The 22,472-nt window shown below is 46.4% G+C and overlaps 1 protein-coding gene across 6 annotated transcripts in view; it reads right to left on the bottom strand.

The window, feature by feature from the left end:
- Window positions 1-1,325: 1,325 nt before the first annotated feature.
- The window catches only part of LOC121273303 (activin receptor type-1-like), a 184,148-nt gene continuing 163,001 nt past the window's right edge, over window positions 1,326-22,472 (bottom strand). For all 6 annotated transcript variants that reach the window (XM_041180401.1, XM_041180406.1, XM_041180404.1 and 3 more), the window contains 2 exons: window positions 6,014-6,144; window positions 1,326-2,258 (listed from right to left, as the gene is read on the bottom strand). In XM_041180401.1, the coding sequence (XP_041036335.1) occupies window positions 2,115-2,258; window positions 6,014-6,144 (275 nt within the window). In that variant the 3' untranslated portion in view covers window positions 1,326-2,114. The remainder of the gene's footprint in view (window positions 2,259-6,013; window positions 6,145-22,472) is intronic.

The following is a 22,472-nucleotide window of genomic DNA, read 5'->3' as shown; positions in this document are numbered from 1 at the left end:
TATACACACACACTCTCACACACAAACGCACTGTCACAGTCAACACACAGATTCACTCTCTCGCACTCACACACACTTTCACACAGTCACACTCACACACAGTCACTCACACACACACTCTCACACAATCACACTCACATACACACACAGAGTCACATACACACACAGACTCACATACGCACACACAACAGACTTGTCAATTAGAAAGGCAAGCTCATTAATATACAGCATGAAATATGAGAAGAAAATAATTAGTCTTTCTAAATATCCTAATTCTGTCTCTCTCACACACACAGACAGTCACATTTACACATGCACAAACACGCATGCTCAGGGGCCACTAGATAGTAATGAGAAGTGGTTACCTTGGTTGCTTTCTACATCCCTCCACTCCTGCACAGCCACTTGTTGGACCTCCGCCAGCTGCTATTCCAGCTCCAACCAGCTAAATCTGCACAGACCAGGAACCGAATCTGAGTGATCTTTCAGTCTGTATGGCTGAGGACATGCCAAGTTTTGCCTTTTACTAGGCCATTGTAGGAGTCCTCGAGTAATCCTGCTCACCTTTCGAAATACGCATCAGTACTGATGTGAATGTTTTGTCTTCCTTATCTTTCCTATTTCTTAGCCTTTTTCTCCTCTTCTGGAGGCAGGGAGTCACAATGGGCTCCAACTCCAAGTGGGCTGTCACGGGGTACCTCTGGCACCCGTGGACCCAGACATGGGCATCAGTGCCCTCTAGTAGAGGAGGGGAGGAAAGTTGAGGAACAACGCCCATCTTACTGAAACAAACAGGGTTGGGAAACACTGAGCAAAGTTTAGTCAGCATCTGCCCCTGGGCCTGGCCAAGTTGGCCATTGACAGGTCCAAGGTGGACACAGCCCATGGGAGGGATGGGGTGGAGAGGTCCCTCTAATTGCCTGTACCTGGAGAGGGAATGTGAGCAGCTCATTGATGGGCACGAGAGGGCAATAGTGCATCATATTGAGATGAACAACATGGTTGTGATTTTTGGTTTAAAACTTTCCTATTGTTTGGATGGAAAGGACACTTACACCTCTGCTCCCTCCGCAGGTGCTGACTGACCTGTAGAATGCTACCCCCCAAAGCATACTCGCATTTCCAGGCCTAAATCCAGGTGCAATGCTGAGGATTCCCTCTGCATAATTTGCTTTATCTTGGAGAAAGTGTTTCAAAGCTAGCCTCAGACCAGTCGCTGTCTCCCACTTCCCCATCTCCCATATATTAGTCTTCACTCCACTCCTCCCAAAGCCTCCCTCACCACCACCTCCCCCCCCCCCCCCACCCTCACCTCCCCATGTACGAATCTGATGGTGTCCTTTGGTCCCATTCTCATGTCAGGCGGGGCTGAATGGAAGCAAAGTGAATGAATGAATCGAAAGGCGCTGATTTGTTTTGGTGCTATTCATCTTGATGGAGCCACACAGACACAGACCTTCAAAGCAATGCAGGTGACAATGGTACAAGTTCCAACAGGTAAATAACATCACTGTGAAGTCTTTGGAACACTTGTTCAGTCCACATCGCTGCTCATGTTGTGCACGATCGCTCCGTAAAACTCCTGTGTGTGTCCTGAACGTTTAAGTGCCCCAAGCTGTCAGCGTAAGGTGAAGCCCGTAATACTCCGCTCAAATATGATTGGAGCTCTTGGTTTATTGGATCCTGGGATCTCGCTGTGCAGTGCACCATTCCAACACAGCAGCAGGGACGACATTCAACCAACCTCACTGCACGCGAACTGCTCTCAGATGGTTCCTAAAGGGCACGGAAGCAGGGCCATCAGTTACCCAGTCCCAACAGCCTCACGGGCAAATGTACAGCTTCACTCGACATTTCCCGTGATGAAATGACGCAAAGCAAGTCCCAAAAACTTTCTTTATCCTGACATACTGTTCAGTTCACAGATCTAGTTGAGGTCAATTCTAATCAGAACCCACACACAGTTAAAGCCAGCACTGCAGAGTAGATGCCTGAGAGTGTTTATATTGCAAGTTAAAAAGGACATTAGACAGGGTCGTGGTGGATTAACTGGCAGGTGCCGTCTGAGAAGATTTAAGAACTGCTTTTTCTTTTGAGGGTTGAGCTTAGAAGAGCTAGCAGTCTGGTTTGAGTTTGTGTAACAAGTTGTCTGAGTTGGCGAGAGCACCCAGGGTCTTTTTGATACGGAGAGCAGTCAGCCTGGCAGCTGGGTTCTGGTACCAGGATTCCTTCATCAGTTTGGCAACAGAGAACAGAATCTAAAGAAACCAAGCAAACAACAGCATGAGCTCAAGGACAGAAAAGGGGCCTTTGATGTTGTCCACAGTCGATTGTTTCTTTTTACAGGATATACAGGATAACAGCAATATTGAGAGAGAGAATCCAGAAGTTTATTCCGCTCAGCCACCTAGTGGCCAGAAACTGTAACTGCTCCGTGATAGTTGACATAGCAAATTTGCAATAATAGAAAGACTTGCATTTATGTAACGCCTTTCACAACCTCAGGACATCCCAAAGTGCTTTCCAGCCAATGGGGTGCTTTTGAAATGTAGTCACTGCTGCAATATGGGCAAACGGGGAATCCAATTTGCGCACAGCAAGCTCTCACAAACAGAAAATGAAATAAATGACTTGATCAGCTGTTGTTTAGGTGTTGGCTGGTAAAGGTTGACAGAAAAGCATAACAAAGCGTGAGCATCTGGGGAGGACAAATGTGGCAATGGAGTAAACGATAAATGACCAGAATATTAAATGTGTAGAGAAACAGAGGGACCTTGGAGTGAATGCTCACAAATCCCTGAGGGCAGCTGGATAGATAGATAGGGTGGTTAAGAAGGCATAGGGAATAACCTTCCTCTATTGGCTGAAGTCTAGAGTATAAGAGTCAGAGAAGTTATGCTAGAACTGTATAAAACACTAGTTAGACTGCAACTAGAGTACTACATACAGTTCTAGCCACCACATTGCAGGAAGGTTGTGATTTCACTTGAGATGGTACAGAGGAGGTTTATGCAGATGCTGCCAGGAATTGAGAATATTAGCAATGAGGGAAGATTGAATAGTCTGGGGTTGTTTTCTTTGGAACAGATTTAATTATGGTGTACAAAATTATCAGGTTAGCAGAGAGGTCAATAGGTAATTGGATTAGAGGGGGGGTTTGAGGAGTAATCTTTTCACCCAGAGGTGGCGGGGATCTGGAACTCACTGCCTGAAAGACTGGTAAAGGCAGAAACCCTCATCACGTTTCAAAAAATACTTGGAGTGCTGTAACTCATAGGACTACAAAGTGGGTTTAGGCTGCATAACTCTTTGATGACCATAACAGGCTCCTCTGTGCTTTTTATAAATACATTCATGGGATGTGGGTGCTGTTGGAAAGACCAGCATTTGTTGCCCATCTGTCATTGCCCTTGAGCTGAGTGGCTTGCTAGGCCATTTCAGAGGGTAGTTAAGAGTCAACCACATTGCTGTGGGTCTGGAGTCACATGTAGGCCAGACCAGGTAAGGATGGCAGATTTCCTTCCCTAAAGGGCATTAGTGACCCAGATGGGTTTTTAATGACAAAAAATGATGGTTGTCATGGTCACCGTTACTGAGACTAGCTTTCAATTCCAGATTTATTAATTGAATTTAAATTCCCCCAGCTGCCGTGGTGGGATTTGAACCCATGTCCCCAGAGTATTAGCCAGGACCTCTGGATTGCAGTGACTTTACCACAACTCAACTGTCTCCCCACAATTTGCTTACATAAGCACAGCTCACTTTTTATCTCCTAACTGGTAGGAAGTAGACTCTGACTGGTAGACGCATCGCATTTAAAACGTAAACAAAATTAAAACTTTGAATTTAAACAAAAACTTGGCAGTTAACTGTTCCCTGATGCATTCTCCCCATGGCAACACCTCTATCAATCAGAGTCCACTTGCTTACCATTCATCACTCTCTTCTCATGCAGTATAAATTGTTGTTCCATTGAGATTTGGTATACCTCTTGAAAATGGAGTGGGGCTTATCCAGTGGCTCGCTTGGTAAATTGCACTTCCCTTTGCGGAAACGAGTCATTCAGACCCAGGGAAGAATCACTTTGCTGCATTCAGAACGTGCACTTGTGATTTTGCGACATACAGTGTTCAGTACAGCCTCGGGTTCAATTCCCAGGCTAGGGCTGCTTGCAACCGGGACAGCTGTAGGGGCACTACAATTGGTCACTGTCCTCCTGGGATCATCTGGGACTCGCCCTCCCAACTCCTCACCACTGACGCTTGCTGCAAAGTGCCCACACGTAGAGATTTTCAAGAAATGGCAGTGCCCACTGAGGCCGAATAGCCAGTCTTCCATGTGACATGGCTCGGGCATGATGAACAGCCTGTTGAGCGCGGGATGATAAGGAGGGCAGCCAGCAGCCACAGGATTCTTCTCCAATCAGGAATCAATGCCTCCAGGAAAGGGGGAGATGGAATTGGGAGAGGGAAGCAAACCTGGATGCGTCGAAAGACGTGTGCTGTGGTTATGACAGAAGGTGGTGGCACACTTTGTGGTTAGGAAGGTCAGAGAGAGCAAATTCTGATGAATCCCATTCAGAGTTGTCATCGGCCAGGAAAGCCAGTGTTGACATGGAGGTGATAAATGCTTACATTTCTGTCTGGCATTATCATTTAATTTGGTGTCAGGCATGACTCAGTGCAAAACACACTCTCACTTCTGAATCAGCAGGTTGCGGGTTCCAGTCCCACTCCAGAGAGTTGAGTACAAAATCCAGGCTGACACTCCAGTGTAGTACCGAGGGAGGGCTGCACTGTCAGAGGTGCTGCCTTTTGGGTGAGATGTTAAGTAAAGGCTCCCACTGCCCTCTCAGGTGGGTATAAAAGATCACATGACTCTGTTCCAAGAAGAGCAGGGGAGTTTTTCCAGGTGTTCTGGACAATATTTATCCCTCAACCAACGTCACAAAAAAACAGATGATCTGGTCGTTATGATAATGCTGTTTGTGGGAGCTTGCTGTGCGCAAATTGGCTGCCACGTTTCCTGCATTACAACAGTGACTACACTTCAAAAGTACTTTATTGGTTGTAAAGTGTTTTGGAACGTCCTAAAGCCATGAAAGGTGCTGTAGAAATGTAAGCATCTCTTAATTTTAATTTGTGAATAGAGTTTCAATGGAAATAGACAATTCAGTGACAAAAAGACTGTGAGGCAGACTGTTCACAACCTCGCTGTTCTATTTGACCCTCAGCTGAGTTTCCAATCCCATGTCCTTTCCATCAGCAAGGCGGGCTTATTTCCAACAACATCATAACATCACCTGTCTCCACCCCTTCCCAGCACATCTACTGCCAAAACCCTCATTTGTGTCTTTATTACATCCGGACTTGATGACTGCATTCCGACACTCTCCAGGCCGACCCCCCATTGTCATAAGAAATAGGGGCAGGAGTAGGCCATTCAGCCCCTCAAGCTGTCCCTCTGTAAACTTGAGCTCATCCAAAACTCTGTTGCCTGGATTATAACTCACCCTGAGTTCCTCTCAACCTTTAGCCCTATGCTTTCTGACCTATATTGGCTCCAGCCCAGCAAAGGTTTGATTTTTAAAATTCCCCATATGCTCAAATCCCTCCATGACCTCACCCCCTCACTCTCTCCAGCCCCCACAACCCTCTGAGATCTCTGCGTTCCTCTACTTCTGGCCTCTTGAGAATCCTTGATTTTAATTGCTCCACCATTGGCTGCCTGGGCCCTAAGCTCCAGAATTCCCTCCCTAAACCTCTCCGCCTCTTTTCCTCCCCTAAAACCTTTGGCCAAGCTTTTGGTCACCTGTAATAACATCTCCTTATGTGTCAAACTCTGTCTCCTGTGAAGAGCCTTGGGACCGCATTAAGGGCGCTATCTAAATGCAATTGCTGCTGTCAGTGCATCGCCAATTGTGTCGTTGCGGACTTCTGTTTGCAAGCTGGACTTCACCAAGATGACAAGGCCCTTTTAAAAACAGGGAACACAGGAATAAACAGGTGCATACCGGATCGGAGAGCCATCTGTTGGGAATGTTGGGTCTCTGATGATCAGTGCAGACAACTTTCCTCATGTCCTCAAAGCTGGGGTCAGTGGGAACCACATCGTAAAATGGAGGTTTGTACTCTTCTGTGATTCCTGAATTCAATACAAGGAACAATGAGAGTAGCTTTAATTAATTCCTGAAAACTTGTCACTGCTCTCATCCTGTGAACGATTGCATCAGTAATACTTAGCAAACCTGCCAGCCATGAGTTCAGTCGCACGCTGCCTCATTAAATGCAGTAACCCTCACAAGAACACTTAGAAAAAGTCTTGATTCCTTTAGCACTTTTCATGACCTCGGGTCTTCCCAAAGCACTTTACAGCCAATGAAGTACTTTTGAAGTGTAGTCACTGTTGTAAAGTAGGAAATGCAGTAGTCACTATGTGCACAGCAAGCTCCCACAAACAGCCTTGAGGTAGTGACTGAATGGTCTGTTTTTGTGATGTTGATTGAAGGATGAATATTGGGCAAGACACCGGGGAGAACTCCCCTGCTCTTCTTCAAGATAGTGCCTTGGGATCCTTTATGTCCACCTGAGAGGGCAGACATGGTGTCATCTGACAGTGCAGCACACCCTCAGTACCGCATTGGAGTGTCAGCCTGGATTATGAGCTCTTGCTCCTGGAGTAGGAACTTGAACCACAACCTTCTGACTCAGAGGTGAGTGTGCTACCCACTGAGCCGCAGGTGAAATCCTTGCTGATGTACCCCAGGCCCTGCAATTATGTTCCCTTCATATCCCACCCTCTCTGTGAAACACAACTCTTACTGATGCACCTCATCCTCTGTATTGAGTGACCTGTTGGCCTTCGATGCATTAGCTTATCTCAGTTGGTAGCATCCTTGAATGCCACCCCAGGTCTTGAACCCACATAATCCAGGTTGATTTGCAGGGCAGCATTGAGAGTGTGCTGCATTGGCAGAGGTGCCATCATTCAGCTGGTATTTTAAGCTGAGGCTCTGTCTGCATGGTTCAAATTGATTATTAAAAATCCCTTGGCACTATCTATAGATCAGGGAGTTCTCCTGGAGTCCTAGTCATTGCATACTTTACATATCAGGGAGGTGGTGGCATAGTGGTATTGTCACTGAACTAGTATTCTAGAAACTCAGGGTAATGCTCTGGGGATGTGGGTTCAAATCCCACCACAGCAGATGGTGAAACTTAATAAAAATCTGGAATTAAATGTCTAATGACTTTTAGCCGATTGTCATAAAAACCCATCTGGTTCACTAATGTCCTTTAGGGAAGGAAATCCTGTCCTTACCTGGTCTGGCCTACATGTGACTCCAGACCCACAGCAGTGTGGTTGACTCTTAAATGCCCTCTGAACAAGGGCAATTAGGGATGGCCTAGCTAGCGACGCCCACATCCCATGAATGAATAATTAAAAAAATCTCAGGGAAATGCAGAGATGACACTAATTTCTTAGTGGGCAAGAGGTTTATTTACAAGAGTTTTAAAATACCTCTGCAATCGCAAAACGTCTGCATTCATGCTTACCCCAGACCTGACTTCTAGTAGCTTCTGTGGTGTCTGTATACTTTGCTCTGAGTCCACACCCAGGCTTAACCAATCAAGCACAGTGAGCATCGATCAATTACCAGAGTCTCATAATCAAATGCAGAAAAATTAAACTATTGAACACAGCAAGTATTTCCTTCAGAGGGAACAGCAACAGTGGTGCGAGAAGTGCCCACTATGCTTCTGGGCTGGAGAGAAGGACAACCAGCCAAGTTTCTGCCTTAAGTGTTTGGCTGAGAACTGGGTGCAGATAAGCAGCGATGCCCCCATGGTTGAATATCTTGCTGTCACTTGAGCGAGTGACTGGTGGAACCTTGCCTAACCCAACAAAGCTATTGGATTTCAGGCTTTCCCATTGGATGTAGAGCTGGCGTGACACACCTACCAAAGCACCTTGATCTACCTTTGACCTTTGCTCCCTTGCACTATCACCCTTGGTAACTCATGCAAGCCGGCTCCCTCAACAATTTTGTCACTGCTTACCATTTGAACTGAATCGCTGAATAACAGCAACATGCATTTATAGAATGCCTTTAATGTAGTAAGGCACTTCACAGGAAAGTTATCAAACGAAGTTTGACACTGAGCCACATAAAGGAGATATCAGATCAGGTGGTCAAAGGCTTGGGCAAAGAGGTGGTTTTAAGGAGTGTCTTGAAGGAGGAGAGAGAGAGACGCGTAGAGGTATAGGGACGACATTCCAGAGCTAAGGGCCTAGGCAGCTGAAAGCAAATCAACACAAAGATGGCAAGTCGCCAAAGGCAGTTAAAGATATTCCTGCAGTATTTTTGGCAACAAACTCACTTGTGCGACATTTTCCAGTGGCCTCTTCTGAAAGCTAAGCGCAGAGCGCCCCCCAATGGTTTACTTGGCAAATGCACTGTTCCTTGTGGAATTGAGCCACACAGAGCCACAGGTCCATTGAAGACCTGGGTCTGGATTTTCGTCGCCAAGGAGCGTAGCAGGAGTTGGGAGAATTCCCAGGCCTACTCGCCCACCTTGGGAGCAAGTGCCTGCAAAGAGGGATCTTTGTTTTCAGGGATGTGGGGGAGGGTGGGGCAGTGGGGTGGAGGGGCTGGAGGGGGAGGCAGGTGCAGGCTGCAGTCAGGCCAACTGACCGAGGAAAGGGTTTGGAGGCAGCCACAGGGGCTGCTAGGTGCCAGGGTGGGCTGTTTAAAATGCCCGCTTCACTGCTGTGGGCCTTTGTCTAAAGTAACAACAGAAAGGCCCTCCATCCCTCACCCCTCCCAAACACTCCCCATGCCTGCTCCATGCCACCTCATGCCCCTATGCCAGGCTATGGCCCTCCAACCACCCCCCCATGGCCCATCATGGATCCTGTGCCAAGCTATGGCCCTCACCCACTCCCATGGCCTCTCATGCCCCCATGCCACTTCCATGCCCATTGACCTATGACAGGCGATATAGATATAGACGATATAGAACCAATGAACTCTATAATGACAATAGGATGTGTAAAATAAAGCTTTAAAAGACAGTGAGTCATTCATTACTTTCCACCATGTTAAAGTCCTTTCATTACAGCCCAATAAAAGTGTCAATCATCCAGACCCTTTAAAGTTTCAATGGCTGAGACTGCAACCTCTTAACCTTGTGTAAATAAACATTGTGCAATTGACAGCAGAGATCAGAGAGCCAGAGATGTCAATCAAGCACAAAAACAAAAATACCTGGAAAAACTCAGCCGGTCTGACAGCATCTGCGGAGAGGGATACAGTTGATGTTTCGAGTCTGTATGACCCTTCATCAGAACTAAGACATATAGAAATGAGATGAAATATAAGCTGGTAGAAGGGGGTGGGACAGGAGAGCTCGACAGGGGGCCAGTGATAGGTGGAGGCCAAGAAGAGACTGCTAAAGATGTCCTAGACAAAAGGACAAAGGGGTGTTGACAGTGGTGATATTATCTAAAGGATGTACTAATGGGGACATTAAGGGAAGCAAGCTAGTGACAGATGGCCCTAGTGGGGGTGGGGTGGGGGGAAGGGATCGAAATGGGCTAAAAGGCGGAGATGCAACAATAGATCGAAATAAATTTTAAAATAAATTAAATTCTGTCCCATAGTTGGCCCATCAGCCACCTCTGCTGCTGGTAAAATTGCAGTGGGGACAGGAGCAGGTGGGTAAGCAGGCTGCTCACTGGACTTAGTGAGAACTCCCCCACCCTCCCACCTTAAATCCAGCCCCATAAAACTACCAGATTGTTGTAAAAGCCCACCTGGTTGACTAATGTCCTTCAGGAGGAGGAAATCTGCTGTTCTGATGGAGTCTGGCCTACCTGTGACTCCAGACCCACAGCAATGTGGTTGACTCTGAAATGCTTGGCAAACTACTCAGTTAAGGAAAACCAGGGATTGGGCAATAAATGCTGGCCTTGCCAGTGAAGCCCACATCCCATGAATGAATAAAAAAAAACCTCAGCTTCTTGCGCAGCTGCAGCTCCCTAAATATCCCCAAAGGCAGTTACAGCAACTCCCCGGATTTGAGTGACTGTCAACCACATTTGAAAATGCACTTAACTGGATGGCCTGTGTTGGTTTGATAGTTTTGCGGACAGCCAGCGAGACTTACAACAGTTGTGTCAAGCTTAGCCCAGGCCAAGCATAAAGCTCCTTAAAACTGGTGATGGAAATAGGGGGCCCAATTTGCACACAGCAAGCTCCCAGAAACAGCAGTGAGATAACAACTAGGCAATTTGTTTTTAATGATGTTGTTGGAGGGATGGATATTGGCCAGGGCACCAGAGAGAACTCCCCTTTTCTTCAAAATAGTGCCACAGAATCTTTCACATCCTCCTGAGGGAGGGCCTCCGTTTAACATTTCAACCAAACAATAGCACCTCAGACAGTGTAGCACTACACTGGGGTTGTGGGGTGAGCCTGGATTATGTGCTTAACTGGTGGGACTTCCTGCTCCAGAAGGGCAAAAGTCCTACCCCCAGCCAATTAACAGCTAATTCAGTTCCTGGTCACCATTATTGATACTAGCTTTTTAATTCAAAATTTATTTAATTAACAGTTATGATGGTGGGATTTGAATTTATGCCTCTAGATTAGTACTCCAAGCCCACTGGATTATTGTCTAGCAATATGAGCACTACACTACCACTCCCTGAGTCAGAGTGAAGCTGCCACGAGATATAGTTATGAATAGCACAGCTCCTGCAGTCAGAAGTAACATAAGAAGAAAAGAGACACTTTATATCCCCTGAGCTCTGGAATGCCCTCCCTAAACCTCTCCACCTCACTACCTTTCCATCTTCCTTTAAAACCCTCCCATAAAATGGATATTTAGAAAAGAATAGCTTAGAAATTAGGAGCTGGGCTGAAGAATTTCTACACAAGTTATATTTGAATCTTGCTGAAAAGAGAGACATGTTGCTGAAGCTTTTTGTCTTGCACTCTTCAGGACAAACACAAGAATGCCAAATTTCAAAGGATCACAACAATTTATACTACAGGAGAAAAGGGTGCTGATTGGTTAGCAAGTAACGCTTGAAGATTATTCTGTTGGTGATATTGGGCTAGCAGGGCCAGTGACGATATTCTCAAAGGGGTTGGGAGTTAGGACTCATCCATGAGAGTGATCTAAGATACAATATCCAAAGAATCTAGGTTATGAAGAAGGGAAAATACCCAAAAAGGTAGTAGTAAACACGGCGGGAAAAGCACAATTACTAGTGACAGTTCAGTGCAGTGCCGAGGTAGTGATGCCTTGTTGGCGACAATGTGTTTTGGATGAGATGTTGGCCCATTCAAGCGGTGTAAATGATCCCATGGTGCTATTCAAAGAAAAGCAGGGCAGAGCTCCCAGTACCTTGGCCAATATTCTTTTACACATTGCTGTTTTAACTCCAGTGCATCAGACAAATATTGGGTATCGCCTGGCAAGACAGAGTGCCGAATATGGACGTACACCAGCGTGCAGGGATCCCCTGCATGTTTGCCCTCTGAAGTCAGCGGTCACTCTGTTGGCTGGGTCATGTGAGTCAAATGGATGATGGTCGCATCCCCAAAGACATGCTCCATGGTGAGCTTGCTATGAACACGAGACCAACAGGTCACCCACGTCTGCGATACAAGGATGTCTGTAAATAAGAATTCAAGCTGACCGGGATTGGAGTCGATGCATGGGAAGTCCTCACTGCTGACCAGGGTGCCTGGAGTCGAGTGGTCAGGAAGGGCATGGAAAAGACAGGGGACAAAAGAAATTACTAGACGGTGGAAGGAAAAAAACATCAGTCAACCTCAGGCCAACGCTATTCGCCTGTGCCAGCTACAGAGGGGACTGCCATTCAAGAATCAGCCTCTACAGCCACAAACGGAAAAGTTTATTACAGAAGTGACATACACCCTGGGCGCAGTCCATCATCGGCCAAGAGGGACGGATGCCTAACTAACTGTGGGATCTTGCTGTGTGCAAATTAACTGTCACATTTCCTACATTACAACAGTGACTACACATCAAGCTGTAAGGTGCTTTGGGATGTCCTGGTGTTGTGAAAGGCAGTACAGAAATGCTCGCTCTTTTTCTGTCGCTTAGTGCTACAGTGGCATGCATTGTCAGCAGCAACATTGCCCACAATATATTTGCATCTTGCTGCTTTAAGAAGGCATCCCATCCTGAAACCGTGGTCTCACCTCGTCCTTTTCTATTCCTACAGGGTGAGGATAAAGCACCAGGACCTAGTGAGAGTTCCACCATTCGAGCACTTTGCAATAGGTTGTGTTACACACTCCAAGCACCGAGGAGCCCAGAGTGTTTTGTAAGTTTGAGGGATGAGTTCTAAGTGAAGCGTCAGTCAAAAGTGACAAGGTGACAGTGGAAGTAGTAGCTGAAGATCAGGAAACAGCTGCTCATGGCTTTAGCCGGAGGTCCCACCATCTCACAGGTGAGGGACTGATACTCCACTGAACCTGCCTTCAGCAGGGACCTGAGCATGATATCTTCAAGACATTGGTGTATCAGCTGTGGGTCAGTCAGCAACACTCTTGACTCTGTGCCCAGAAGGTTTGCAGGTTCAAGTTGCACTCTTGAGACCTGAGAGGAAAAATCTAGGCTGATGCTCCCAGTGTAGCACTGGGGGAGTGCTGCACTGTCAGAGGTGCTGTCTTCCAGATGAGGTGTTAAACCTGCCTTCCTGCTCAGGTGGATGTAAAACATTCTGTGACACTATTTGAAGAAGAGCAGCAGAACCTTCCCTTGTGTCCTGGACAATATTTATTCCTCAACCAGCATCATAAAAAACAGATGATCTTGTCATTATCACATTGCTGTTTGTGGGACTACACTGAAAAAAGTACTTCATTGGCTGTAAAGTGCTTTGGGATGTAGTGATATTGAGAAAGACGCTATAGAAATGTGAGTCCTTTTTTTTGTTGAGGCTGTGCTGAACATCCCACGTATGTTGTTGGAGAATATGCAGCATCCCCAGGCACTCCACAGCAATGCACAAAGAATTTGCATATGCAGCCTAGTGCACCTGGGACTGCCTCACAACCACTTGCAGGGTGGTTCTCTTGGACTGAGACTTCCCAACTCTCTCGTGGATGCCGTGACAGAGGTTACTGAGACCTCCAGGTTCCGTCTTAGAATCGTGTATCAGGATCGGCTTTGACAGGCTGGGGGCTACGCTCAGCTGAAGATTGATGACAGGCCTCAGTTTTGCCCCATTCTCATGCATTAACTGCCCATCATCCTGCTGGAGGAGCCTGGGACGCGACATCAGAAGGGACAGATATGGCAGCTCCCTCTGCTGTTGCCGAGGGTTCCTTATGATGTGATCTGATTGAAACATATAAGATCCTGAGGGGTCTTGACAGGGTGGATGCTGAAAGGATGTTTCCCCTTGTGGGTGAGACTAGAACTAGGGGACACAGTTTAAAAATAAGGGGTCTCTCATTTAAATCAGAGATGAGGTGGATTTTTTTTTCTCTCAGAGGGTTGTTAGTCTTTGGCACTCTCTTCCACAGAGAGTCATTGAATATATTCAAGGCTGAGAGGATGTTTCTGCTTGTGGGGAAGTCTGGAACTAGGGGACACAGTTTCAGAATAAGGAGTCTCCCATTGACGACGGAGAGATGATGAGGAGTTTTTTTCTCTCAGATGGTTGTTAGTCTGTGGAATCCTCTTCCCCAGAGAGCAGTGGAGAGCTGGGTCATTGTATATATTCAAGACTGAGTTTGACAGATTCTCAATCGACAAGGGAGTCAAGGTTCATGGGGGGCAGGCAGGAAAGTGGAACTGCAACCACAATCAGATCAGCCATGATTTTATCCAATGGCAGAGCAGGCTCGATGGGCCGAATGGCCTACTCCTACTCCTAATCCTTGTGTTTCCTCAGGAGCTCCTAATTCAGGACCGCAGGGGGTAGCCCTGGTCTCCTAGCAGCTGTGTATATCTCAGCCTGGGGCATCCAGGCTGCTTCTAGGATGTAAAACAATCAACTTTACATAGCTATGTTTCTGTGATCAGACACCACTTAAAACATTAAGTGCCCTCTAATATGCTCTGCACACCTGGCGCTCTTCCCCCCTCAAGTTGGTGCTTTTTTTTCCACACGGGAACACAGTGAAGGTGCAGCCTCTTTAAAACCTTGCATCTGCCACTTCCTTGATGCATCTCTGACTCTGGATTGACTGATCTGGCAGATGGTCCCTGCTGTGCCTGACAACAGTCCTGTAGCAGAGATACCGAGTGCTGTCAGCAGATGTCAAACTCAGAGACGCTCTCAGCTTGTGAAATGCAGGTGGCGAAAAAAAAAAGCAGGTCTCCTCTGACATTACATAAAATGTACAGAAACAGGCCATCTGTGATATTTTTATGACCCATGAACGCAAAAAATACTCTTTTTAATGCCATGATGAATTTTCTCCTGCTTGCTCTCAGCAGTGTTCAAGATATTCATCTTTAATCCCTGGACAGAACTAAGCATCACATGCACAGCCTGGTCTGCAGGCACTGAATAGTGAGAAGCAGGAATTCTGGTTGATATTTGCTTCCTCTTTTGCATAACCCAGGGACTTTGTAGTATTTACAGCACAGAAGCAGGCCATTCAGCCCAACTGGTCCATGCTAGTGTTTTTGCTCCACATGAGCCTCCTCCTGCCCCTTCTTCATCTCACCCCATCAACATAACCTTTTATTCCTTTCTCCCTCATGTGTTTATCTAACTTCCCCTTTACATGTATCTATGTTATTCACCTCAGCCACTCCCTGGGGAGCGAGTTACCCATTCTCACCATTCTCTGGGTAAAGAAGTTTCTCCTGAATTCCCCTTATTAGTGACTATCTTATGTTGTTGACCCTGAGTTTTAGACACCCCTACAGGTGAAAACACCTTTTTCTATGCCTACCCTTTTAAACCCTTCATAATCTTAGAAATCTCTATCATGTCACCCCTCAGTCTTCTCTTTTCCAGAGAGAAAAACCCCAGCTGCATGCCCAGGTAGGAGTATTACAGTGTGTAAGTGTGGCTCCTGAAGTAGCGACAGACACAACTGTCATTGTCCCTCATAAAATCATCATCTTTATCTGAACCCTGGCATAATAGGAACCCCCAAAGGAAATACTACCTTTGTCACTTAGTTTGCAAAAGTTTAGCCACTGCTGCTAACGGAAATATTGTCGAAAAATGGTTGCCAAATAAAAGTCTTGCGCAAAAATTCAGCCTTCCGGAGCATCCCAAATTAATGCACTGAGTAAAATGCATTTTAAAAAACGCTGTTGGAAAGGTTACAGGGCTTTATAAATAGAGGCACAGAGTACAAAGGCAAGGAAGTTATCTTTATATAACACTTGTTCAGCCCCAGCTGGAGAATTGTGTCCAATTCTGGGCCCCACACTTCAGGAAGGGTGTCAAGGCCTTGGACAGGGTGGAGTGGAGATTTGACAAAGTGGCACTGGGGTGAGAGACTTCAGTTTTTTTTCCCCTTTATTCATTCACAGGATGTGGGGCATTACTGGCTAGGCCAGCATTTTTTGCCCATCCCTAATTACCCTTGAACAGAGGACAGTTAAGAGTCAGCCACATTGCTGTGGGTCAGGAGTTATATGTAGGCCAGACCAAGTAAGGATGGCAGATTTCCTTTCCCTTTAGTGAATCAGATGGGTTTTTACAACAATTGATGGTTTCATGGTGGTTATTGATCACTGAGACTTACTTTATATACCAGACTCATTAATTGAATTTAAATTCCACCAGTCACTGTGACAGGATTTGAACTCCAAGCATTAAGCCTGGGCCTCTGGATTGCTAGTCTAGTGACATTATCACTACACCACCATCTCCCTTTCTTATGTGGAGAGACTGGAAAAACTGGGATTGTTCTCCTTTGACCAGAGCCTGTTAAGCGAAGATTTAATGGAGGCGTTCAAAATCATGAGGGGTTTTGATAGAGTAGATTGTGAGAAGTCGCTTCCACTGGCAGAAGGGTTGGTAACTGGAGGACACAGATTTAATGTAATTGGTAAAAGAGCTGGTGGGAGGGCAAGGGATGAGGTGACTTTTTTTTTAATGTTGCATTTTCTCGACTAATATCGCTCTTCCTCACCGTTTAGGTTAATATCTGTGTTCTTTAGCAGTTGACTGTTTCAAAATGGTTTAGGCCCCATGAAAAATCATTTCTGATCTTTCCTGTGTTAAGATGTACCTAAGTAGAGCATCAAATGGAATGCTCCTGTCCATATAGGAATCCCTTTGGCATTTGGAGCCCTGTAACTAATGGGGCGGTGGGGGGTGTGGGGTGGGGGCTAATTGTAACCTCACTCATCTGAGGGGAGCTGATTGGGGTTTCCTCCCCATTAGCTTCCTGCTGGATGGATTAAGTTAAAATGACCCCCGTGTAAGTTTGATTTTGGAAACAATGTGACGTGGAAAATGTCTTCTGGGTGTCACTCACTCATTGCGATCAGAGGACGTGATCCACCCCAACCCCCAATAATGTTTTATTTTATGCAAAGCGCTCCCTAAAAGGGATTGAACACAATTTGTAGCATCTTGCCAAGCCACATAGAGTGACTGGTTTTCTGAAAAAAAAAACTCGCAATAACTAAGTCATTCCAGAACCACAAACCCTAATAAACACAGATAACTTTGACCCGACCTGTTTGTTCGAATGACTGCTAATGAGTCAAATCTTTTCCAAGGGTTTCAGAATCATTGGCAGACAAGTGAGTTCCTGCCATGACCTCTCCCCACACTTTTCTATATATCCCCCATAAGTACCGCCTGATAAGATTAGGGCAGCCCGGCAGCCTCTTCTGCCTGGCTTGTTGCTGCATTTCTAATCAAGAGGATTACTTTCACAAAGCTCATTATTCTCCCTTTGTCCCAAACTGGCTGCTGACATGAAGATTAAACTGTTTTCAATCAGTGATAATTTTGCATGAAATAAACAGAAGGCTGAATAACTCTGGCTAAATGGAGCGAGCTGATGACAGAAGCCCATTTATTCCAATGGCGTGAAATGATAAAGTTTCCTGTGGTCATAATTGTAGCAGTTGTAGAAAATATACATAAAATTCCATCATAATACAGTGAAGTCCAGCCGTCTGCGGCTTCCTTGTTTATTTTTTCGCTTACCCGCGCTTTGTGCTCACCGCATGAGCAACGTTCGCTTATCCGCGGTTTCTTTGTTCTCTCTCTCTCTTCTCCCGGGGAGACGGTAGCCATGACAGAGCAGAGACTGAAATGGTTTCAGCTGGAGTGCAGCCCAAACAAAGGGACTAACCCAGGAATGTCCAAGTTGCTGGGTCCAGCGCTACCACAAGGGCTTTCTTCAATTTGAAATCTTCACCGATGCATTGCTCAGAGATCCCCCCACCACCGTCTGTCCTATCCAGGTACTGCACCATAGTTTTGCTGGCAAGTCCATGCTGCCCTCGCATGACTGGAATCTATCTAATTGAGTCCCATTCAAAAATGCGTTCCCCCCTCACGATTTTGCCCTTTTGTGAGATTTCGCGGGAACATGACCCCCAAGAACACTGGGACTTTGCTGTACATCGAATTTACAGCACAGAAACAGGCCATTGGAACCAACTGGTCCATGTCAATGTTTATAAGACAATAAGACATAGGAGCAGAAATTAGGCCATTCGGCCCATCGAGTCTGCTCTGCCATTCAATCATGGCTGATAAGTTTCTCAACCCCATTCTCCCGCCTTCTCCCTGTAACCTTTGATCCCCTTACCAATTAAGAACCTATCTATCTCGGTCTTAAATACACTCAATGACCTGGACTTCACAGCCTTCTGTGGCAATGAATTCCATAGATTCACCACTGTCTGGCTAAAGAAGTTTCTCCTCATCTCTGTTCTAAAAGGTCTTCCCTTTACACTGAGGCTGTGCCCTCGGGTCCTGGTCTCTCCTACTAATGGAAACATCTTCCCCACGTCCACTCTATCCAGGCCTTTCAGTATTCTGCACATTTCAATCAGATCCCCCCTCATCCTTCTAAACTCCATCGAGTATAGACCCAGAGTCCTCAAACGTTCCTCATATGTTAAGCCTTTCATTCCTGGGATCATTCTCGTGAACCTCCTCTGGACCCTCTCCAGGGCCAGAACATCCTTCCTGAGATACGGGGCCCAAAATTGTTCATAATATTCTAAATGTGGTCTGACCAGAGCCTTATAAAGCCTCAGCAGCACATCCCTGCTTTTATATTCTAGAAGTCTCGAAATAAATTCCAACATTACATTTGCCTTCCTAACTACCGACTCAACCTGCAAGTTAACCTTAAGAGAATCCTGGACTAGGACTCCCAAGTCCCTTTGCACTCCAGATTTCTGAATTCTCTCCCCATTTAGAAAATAGTCCATGCCTCTATTCTTCCTACCAAAGTGCATGACCTCACACTTCCCCACGTTGTATTCCATCTGCCACCTCTTTGCCCATTCTCTTAATCTGTCCAAATCCTTCTGCAGCCTCCCTACCTCCTCAATACTACCTGTCCCTCCACCTATCTTTGTATCATCTGCAAACTTAGCCAGGATGCCCTCAGTTCCTTCATCGGGATCATTAATGTATAAAGTGAAAAGTTGTGGTCCCAACACTGACCCCTACGGAACTCCACTAGTCACCGGCTGCCATCCTGAGAAGGACCCCCTTATCCCCACTCTCTGCCTCCTGCCAGACAGCCAATCTTCTATCCATGCTAGTACCTTGCCTCTAAAACCATGGGCTCTTATCTTACTGAGCAGCCTCCTGTGCTGCACCTTGTCAAAGGCCTTCTGGAAGTCCAAGTAGATAACATCCATTGGCTCTCCTTTGTCTAACCTACTCATTACCTCCTCAAGAATTCTAACAGATTTGTCAGGCATGACCTCCCCTTGATGAAACCATGCTGACTTTGCCCTATTTTACCATGCACTTCCAAGTATTCTGAAATCTCATCCTTAATAATGGACTCTAAAATCTTACCAACGACCAACGTCAGGCTAATCGGCCTGTAATTTCCTGTCTTTTGCCTCACTCCCTTCTTATACTCCACACAAGCCTTCTCCCACCCTACTTCATCTCACCCATCAACATACCTTTCTATTCTGTGCTGCCTTGTGTGTTTATCCAGCTTCCTCTTAAATACGTCTATACTATTCACCTCAAGTACTCCCTGTGGTAGTGAGTTCCACAGCCCCACCGCTCTCTGGGATAAAGTTTCTCCTGAATTCCCTATTGGATTTATTAGATTTAACTATCTTACATTGAAGGCACCAAGTCCTGGACTCTGCCAACCCCCACAAATGGAAACATCTTCTTTATGTCTACCCTGTTGAACGCCTTTGTAATTATAAAGCTGTCAGTCAGTTCACCCCTCAAGATTCTGTTTTCCAGAGGGAAAAAACCCCAGCCTGGTGCATGTTGCTGCTTCTGTGATTTTCAGTTCTCATCTTTGGATCTTTTCCAATATCAAGAGCTCTGTATAAAGACTATGAAACTTGGGCTTCTGGGTGGTATGGACTAGTTGAGCTAACAGCGGCCAGGCAGAGCAGAGGCCTAATGTTGCCAGTGAAATTTCTTATTCCTTAAACCTCTTGCCAGCTCTCCAGCTGGCAGGAGAGCCCACAGATACCCCACCAAGGTTCCGTCCATTAACTCTGTTTCTCTCTCCACAGACGCTGCCAAACCCGTTGAGTTTTTCTGGCATTTTCTGTCTTTATATTGGAACTTTGTCACTGTTTCTTCACTGTCGCTGGGTCAAAATCCTGGAACTCCCTCCCTAACAGCACTGTGGGTGTACCTACACCACATGGACTGCAGCGGTTCAAGAAGGCAGCTCACCACCACCTTCCCAAGGGGCAATTAGGGATGGGCAATAGATGCTGGCCCAGCCAGCGACATGCACATCCCAAAAATGAATAAAAAAGATCATACTGTAGCACTGGTGCTGAAAGCTATTTTGCCATCCATGGCGGCACTGTAATATGAAGGGGGCATTAAACACTCTGTCCCCGAATCCCTTTTTAATGGAGATGCCCTTTTTTGCATCACATGACTATTGACACTACGGTCATCCCTGCCAATGACGCCAAGGTTGGAATTTAATGCCCTCCCCTATGGAACCTTTGGTGGCATGGGGGCATTTAATTGGGCAAGAGGGTGCCAGGTAGGGATCCCACTGCCTTCCCAACACTGCCCTGATTTAGTCCGGGGTGGGAAGGCTCGTGGACAGCTTTCCTGGCCCACTGCCAATTGAGGCCCTGAACTGCGCAAATAATGCTCACTTCAGGGCCTCATCTCGCTGCCTCTCCTGGTATTCATTCAGCAGCGGGGAACTTGCCATGTGGGGAGCCTGAAAAGCAAATCCTGTCGGGGTCGCTTGCAGGCTCCCCTGGGGTGGGGGTCCCTACCCCATGACCAGCACTCCCCCCTCACACCTGTGGCCTGGGTGCATCGATGACCCTGGGCCTCAGGTGGGTGCATTACCAGCAGCAGCCACCGCCTCCCACATAGCGCTGCTGGGCCTTGCACAGAGGTTGGCAGCCCTCAGTGGGCGGGATTTCCTCCCTCGAGGTCCTTGATCCTAGGGATGGCCTGTCACTGCCTGATTGGAAATTAATGCGGTGGGGGGGAGGGGCCCTCCTGAAAATAGGCTGTCGCTGGCTCTCCAGTCAGCGGACTCCACCCCTGTCATCTACGTTAAACACCCCACTTAGTGATTTCAGGGTTAGGTTCAGTGTTTAGAGTTTAGGATTGGTAGTTGGTATGCCACTGGCAGCTTAAGACAACTAAAGGTCAGAGGATTTTTAAGAGTCAACCATTTTGGTGTTTGACTGGAGTCACATGTAGGCCAGACCGGATAAGGATGGCAGATTTCCTTCGTTTTAAGAGAATCAGTTGGGTTTTTATGATAATCTAATAGTTTTGCATTTTTTATTTCAAGATTTAAAACAAAAACTGAAATCCACTTCTCAAATTGTCATGGTGCAATTTGAACTAATGTTTCCACTGGAATATTATTCTAGGCCTCTGGATTACAGGTTCAGTAACATACTTTTGGAGGCACAGTTGCAATTGTCCTGTGCTGGCAAGTTGCATGTCACAGAGGCTAAGTGAGCACTGCTGTCTGTCCAGTGGGAGAGAGAAAATCAATAAGCACAAAGTGCCACCAGACAGCCTGGCAATAGAAAAGCAGTTTTGTCTTCTTGGCTACAGGAGGCGCATTGCCAGGAAGGGGCTGGTAAGAGGAAAAAATCAGCCATTACCAGTCCTTAGCCAAGCATAACAAGCCCTTAAAAAATAAAGTTGCATAGCCACAATGTTACAACAGGAGGAAGAGTTAGCCGATGGTACAAGCGTACTTATATCAGTTAAACAGGGCTTTTTTTTGTTCACTCATGGGATGTGGGCATTGCTGGCTACGCCAGCATTTCTTGCCCATCCCTAATTGCCCCTTGAGAAGGTGGTGGTGAGCTGTCTTCTTGAGCCGCTGCAGTCCACGTGGTGTAGGTACACCCACAGTGCTGTTAGGGAGGGAGTTCCAGGATTTTGACCCAGAGACAGTGAAGGAATGGTGATATATTTCCAAGTCAGGATGGTGAGTGACTTGGAGGGGAACTTCCAGGTGGTGGTGTTCCCATGTGTCTGCTACCCTTGTCCTTCTAGATGTTAGAGGTCATGGGTTTGGAAGGTGCTGCCTAAGGAGCCCCTCTTCTCGATTGCATAGCCTGATGGAAGTAGGCTCAAGTTGGATTTCTTTACAGTACCACTGGCTGGGAGGGGAAAGGCAAGTGAAGAATAACTCTGGGGAAAGGACTGCTGCTCATTATTAGTGCAGAAGTGATGATGGTGAGGAGAAAGTGTGTCACTGTTTAGAATGTAATCAACTGGAAATGTGGGCAGAACTGCCCTTCTGAATGCTAAAGAGGTTACTCTAATCTTCTGATAGCCACTTTTTAGCATTTCTGCTCTTTCCAATATTGCAGGCACTGCAGATTGTCACGCATTGGGTGCTTCATGGATGATAGGCGTTGATGTGTAGGATGATATCTCTTTGGGCAGATGCCATCTGAACATTTTTGCCCTTGTAGATCGTGGGCTTGATATGAAGAGCCCTGTTTCCACATGGGTGCCACCTATGACACCCCTGCACTTGAAGGAACTCTACCAACCAATGGAAAGTCTGGCCCCTGTCCAGTTGATGCCTTCTTTCCACAGGCAAAGTGATGAACGTGCAGATTGTCATGATGCAAAAGCCAATTGCCAACGCTAAAAGAATCAAAACGTTGGACAATATTAATCTCCCTTGGACAGGAGGGCTCACACAATTACCCATGCTACCCTCTTATATGGACCTCTCAGTATTGAGGCAATTAGAAGCTAAAATCCAGCCAGTAATTCATTTCAAACATTCTTTGAGTCTCTAGTGAAAG

This window comes from Carcharodon carcharias, chromosome X, assembly GCF_017639515.1.
Source record: "Carcharodon carcharias isolate sCarCar2 chromosome X, sCarCar2.pri, whole genome shotgun sequence".
Taxonomy (NCBI): Eukaryota; Metazoa; Chordata; class Chondrichthyes; order Lamniformes; family Lamnidae; genus Carcharodon; species Carcharodon carcharias.
Note: the sequence above shows the minus strand (reverse complement) of the source record. Positions and strands in the feature narration are given on the sequence as shown.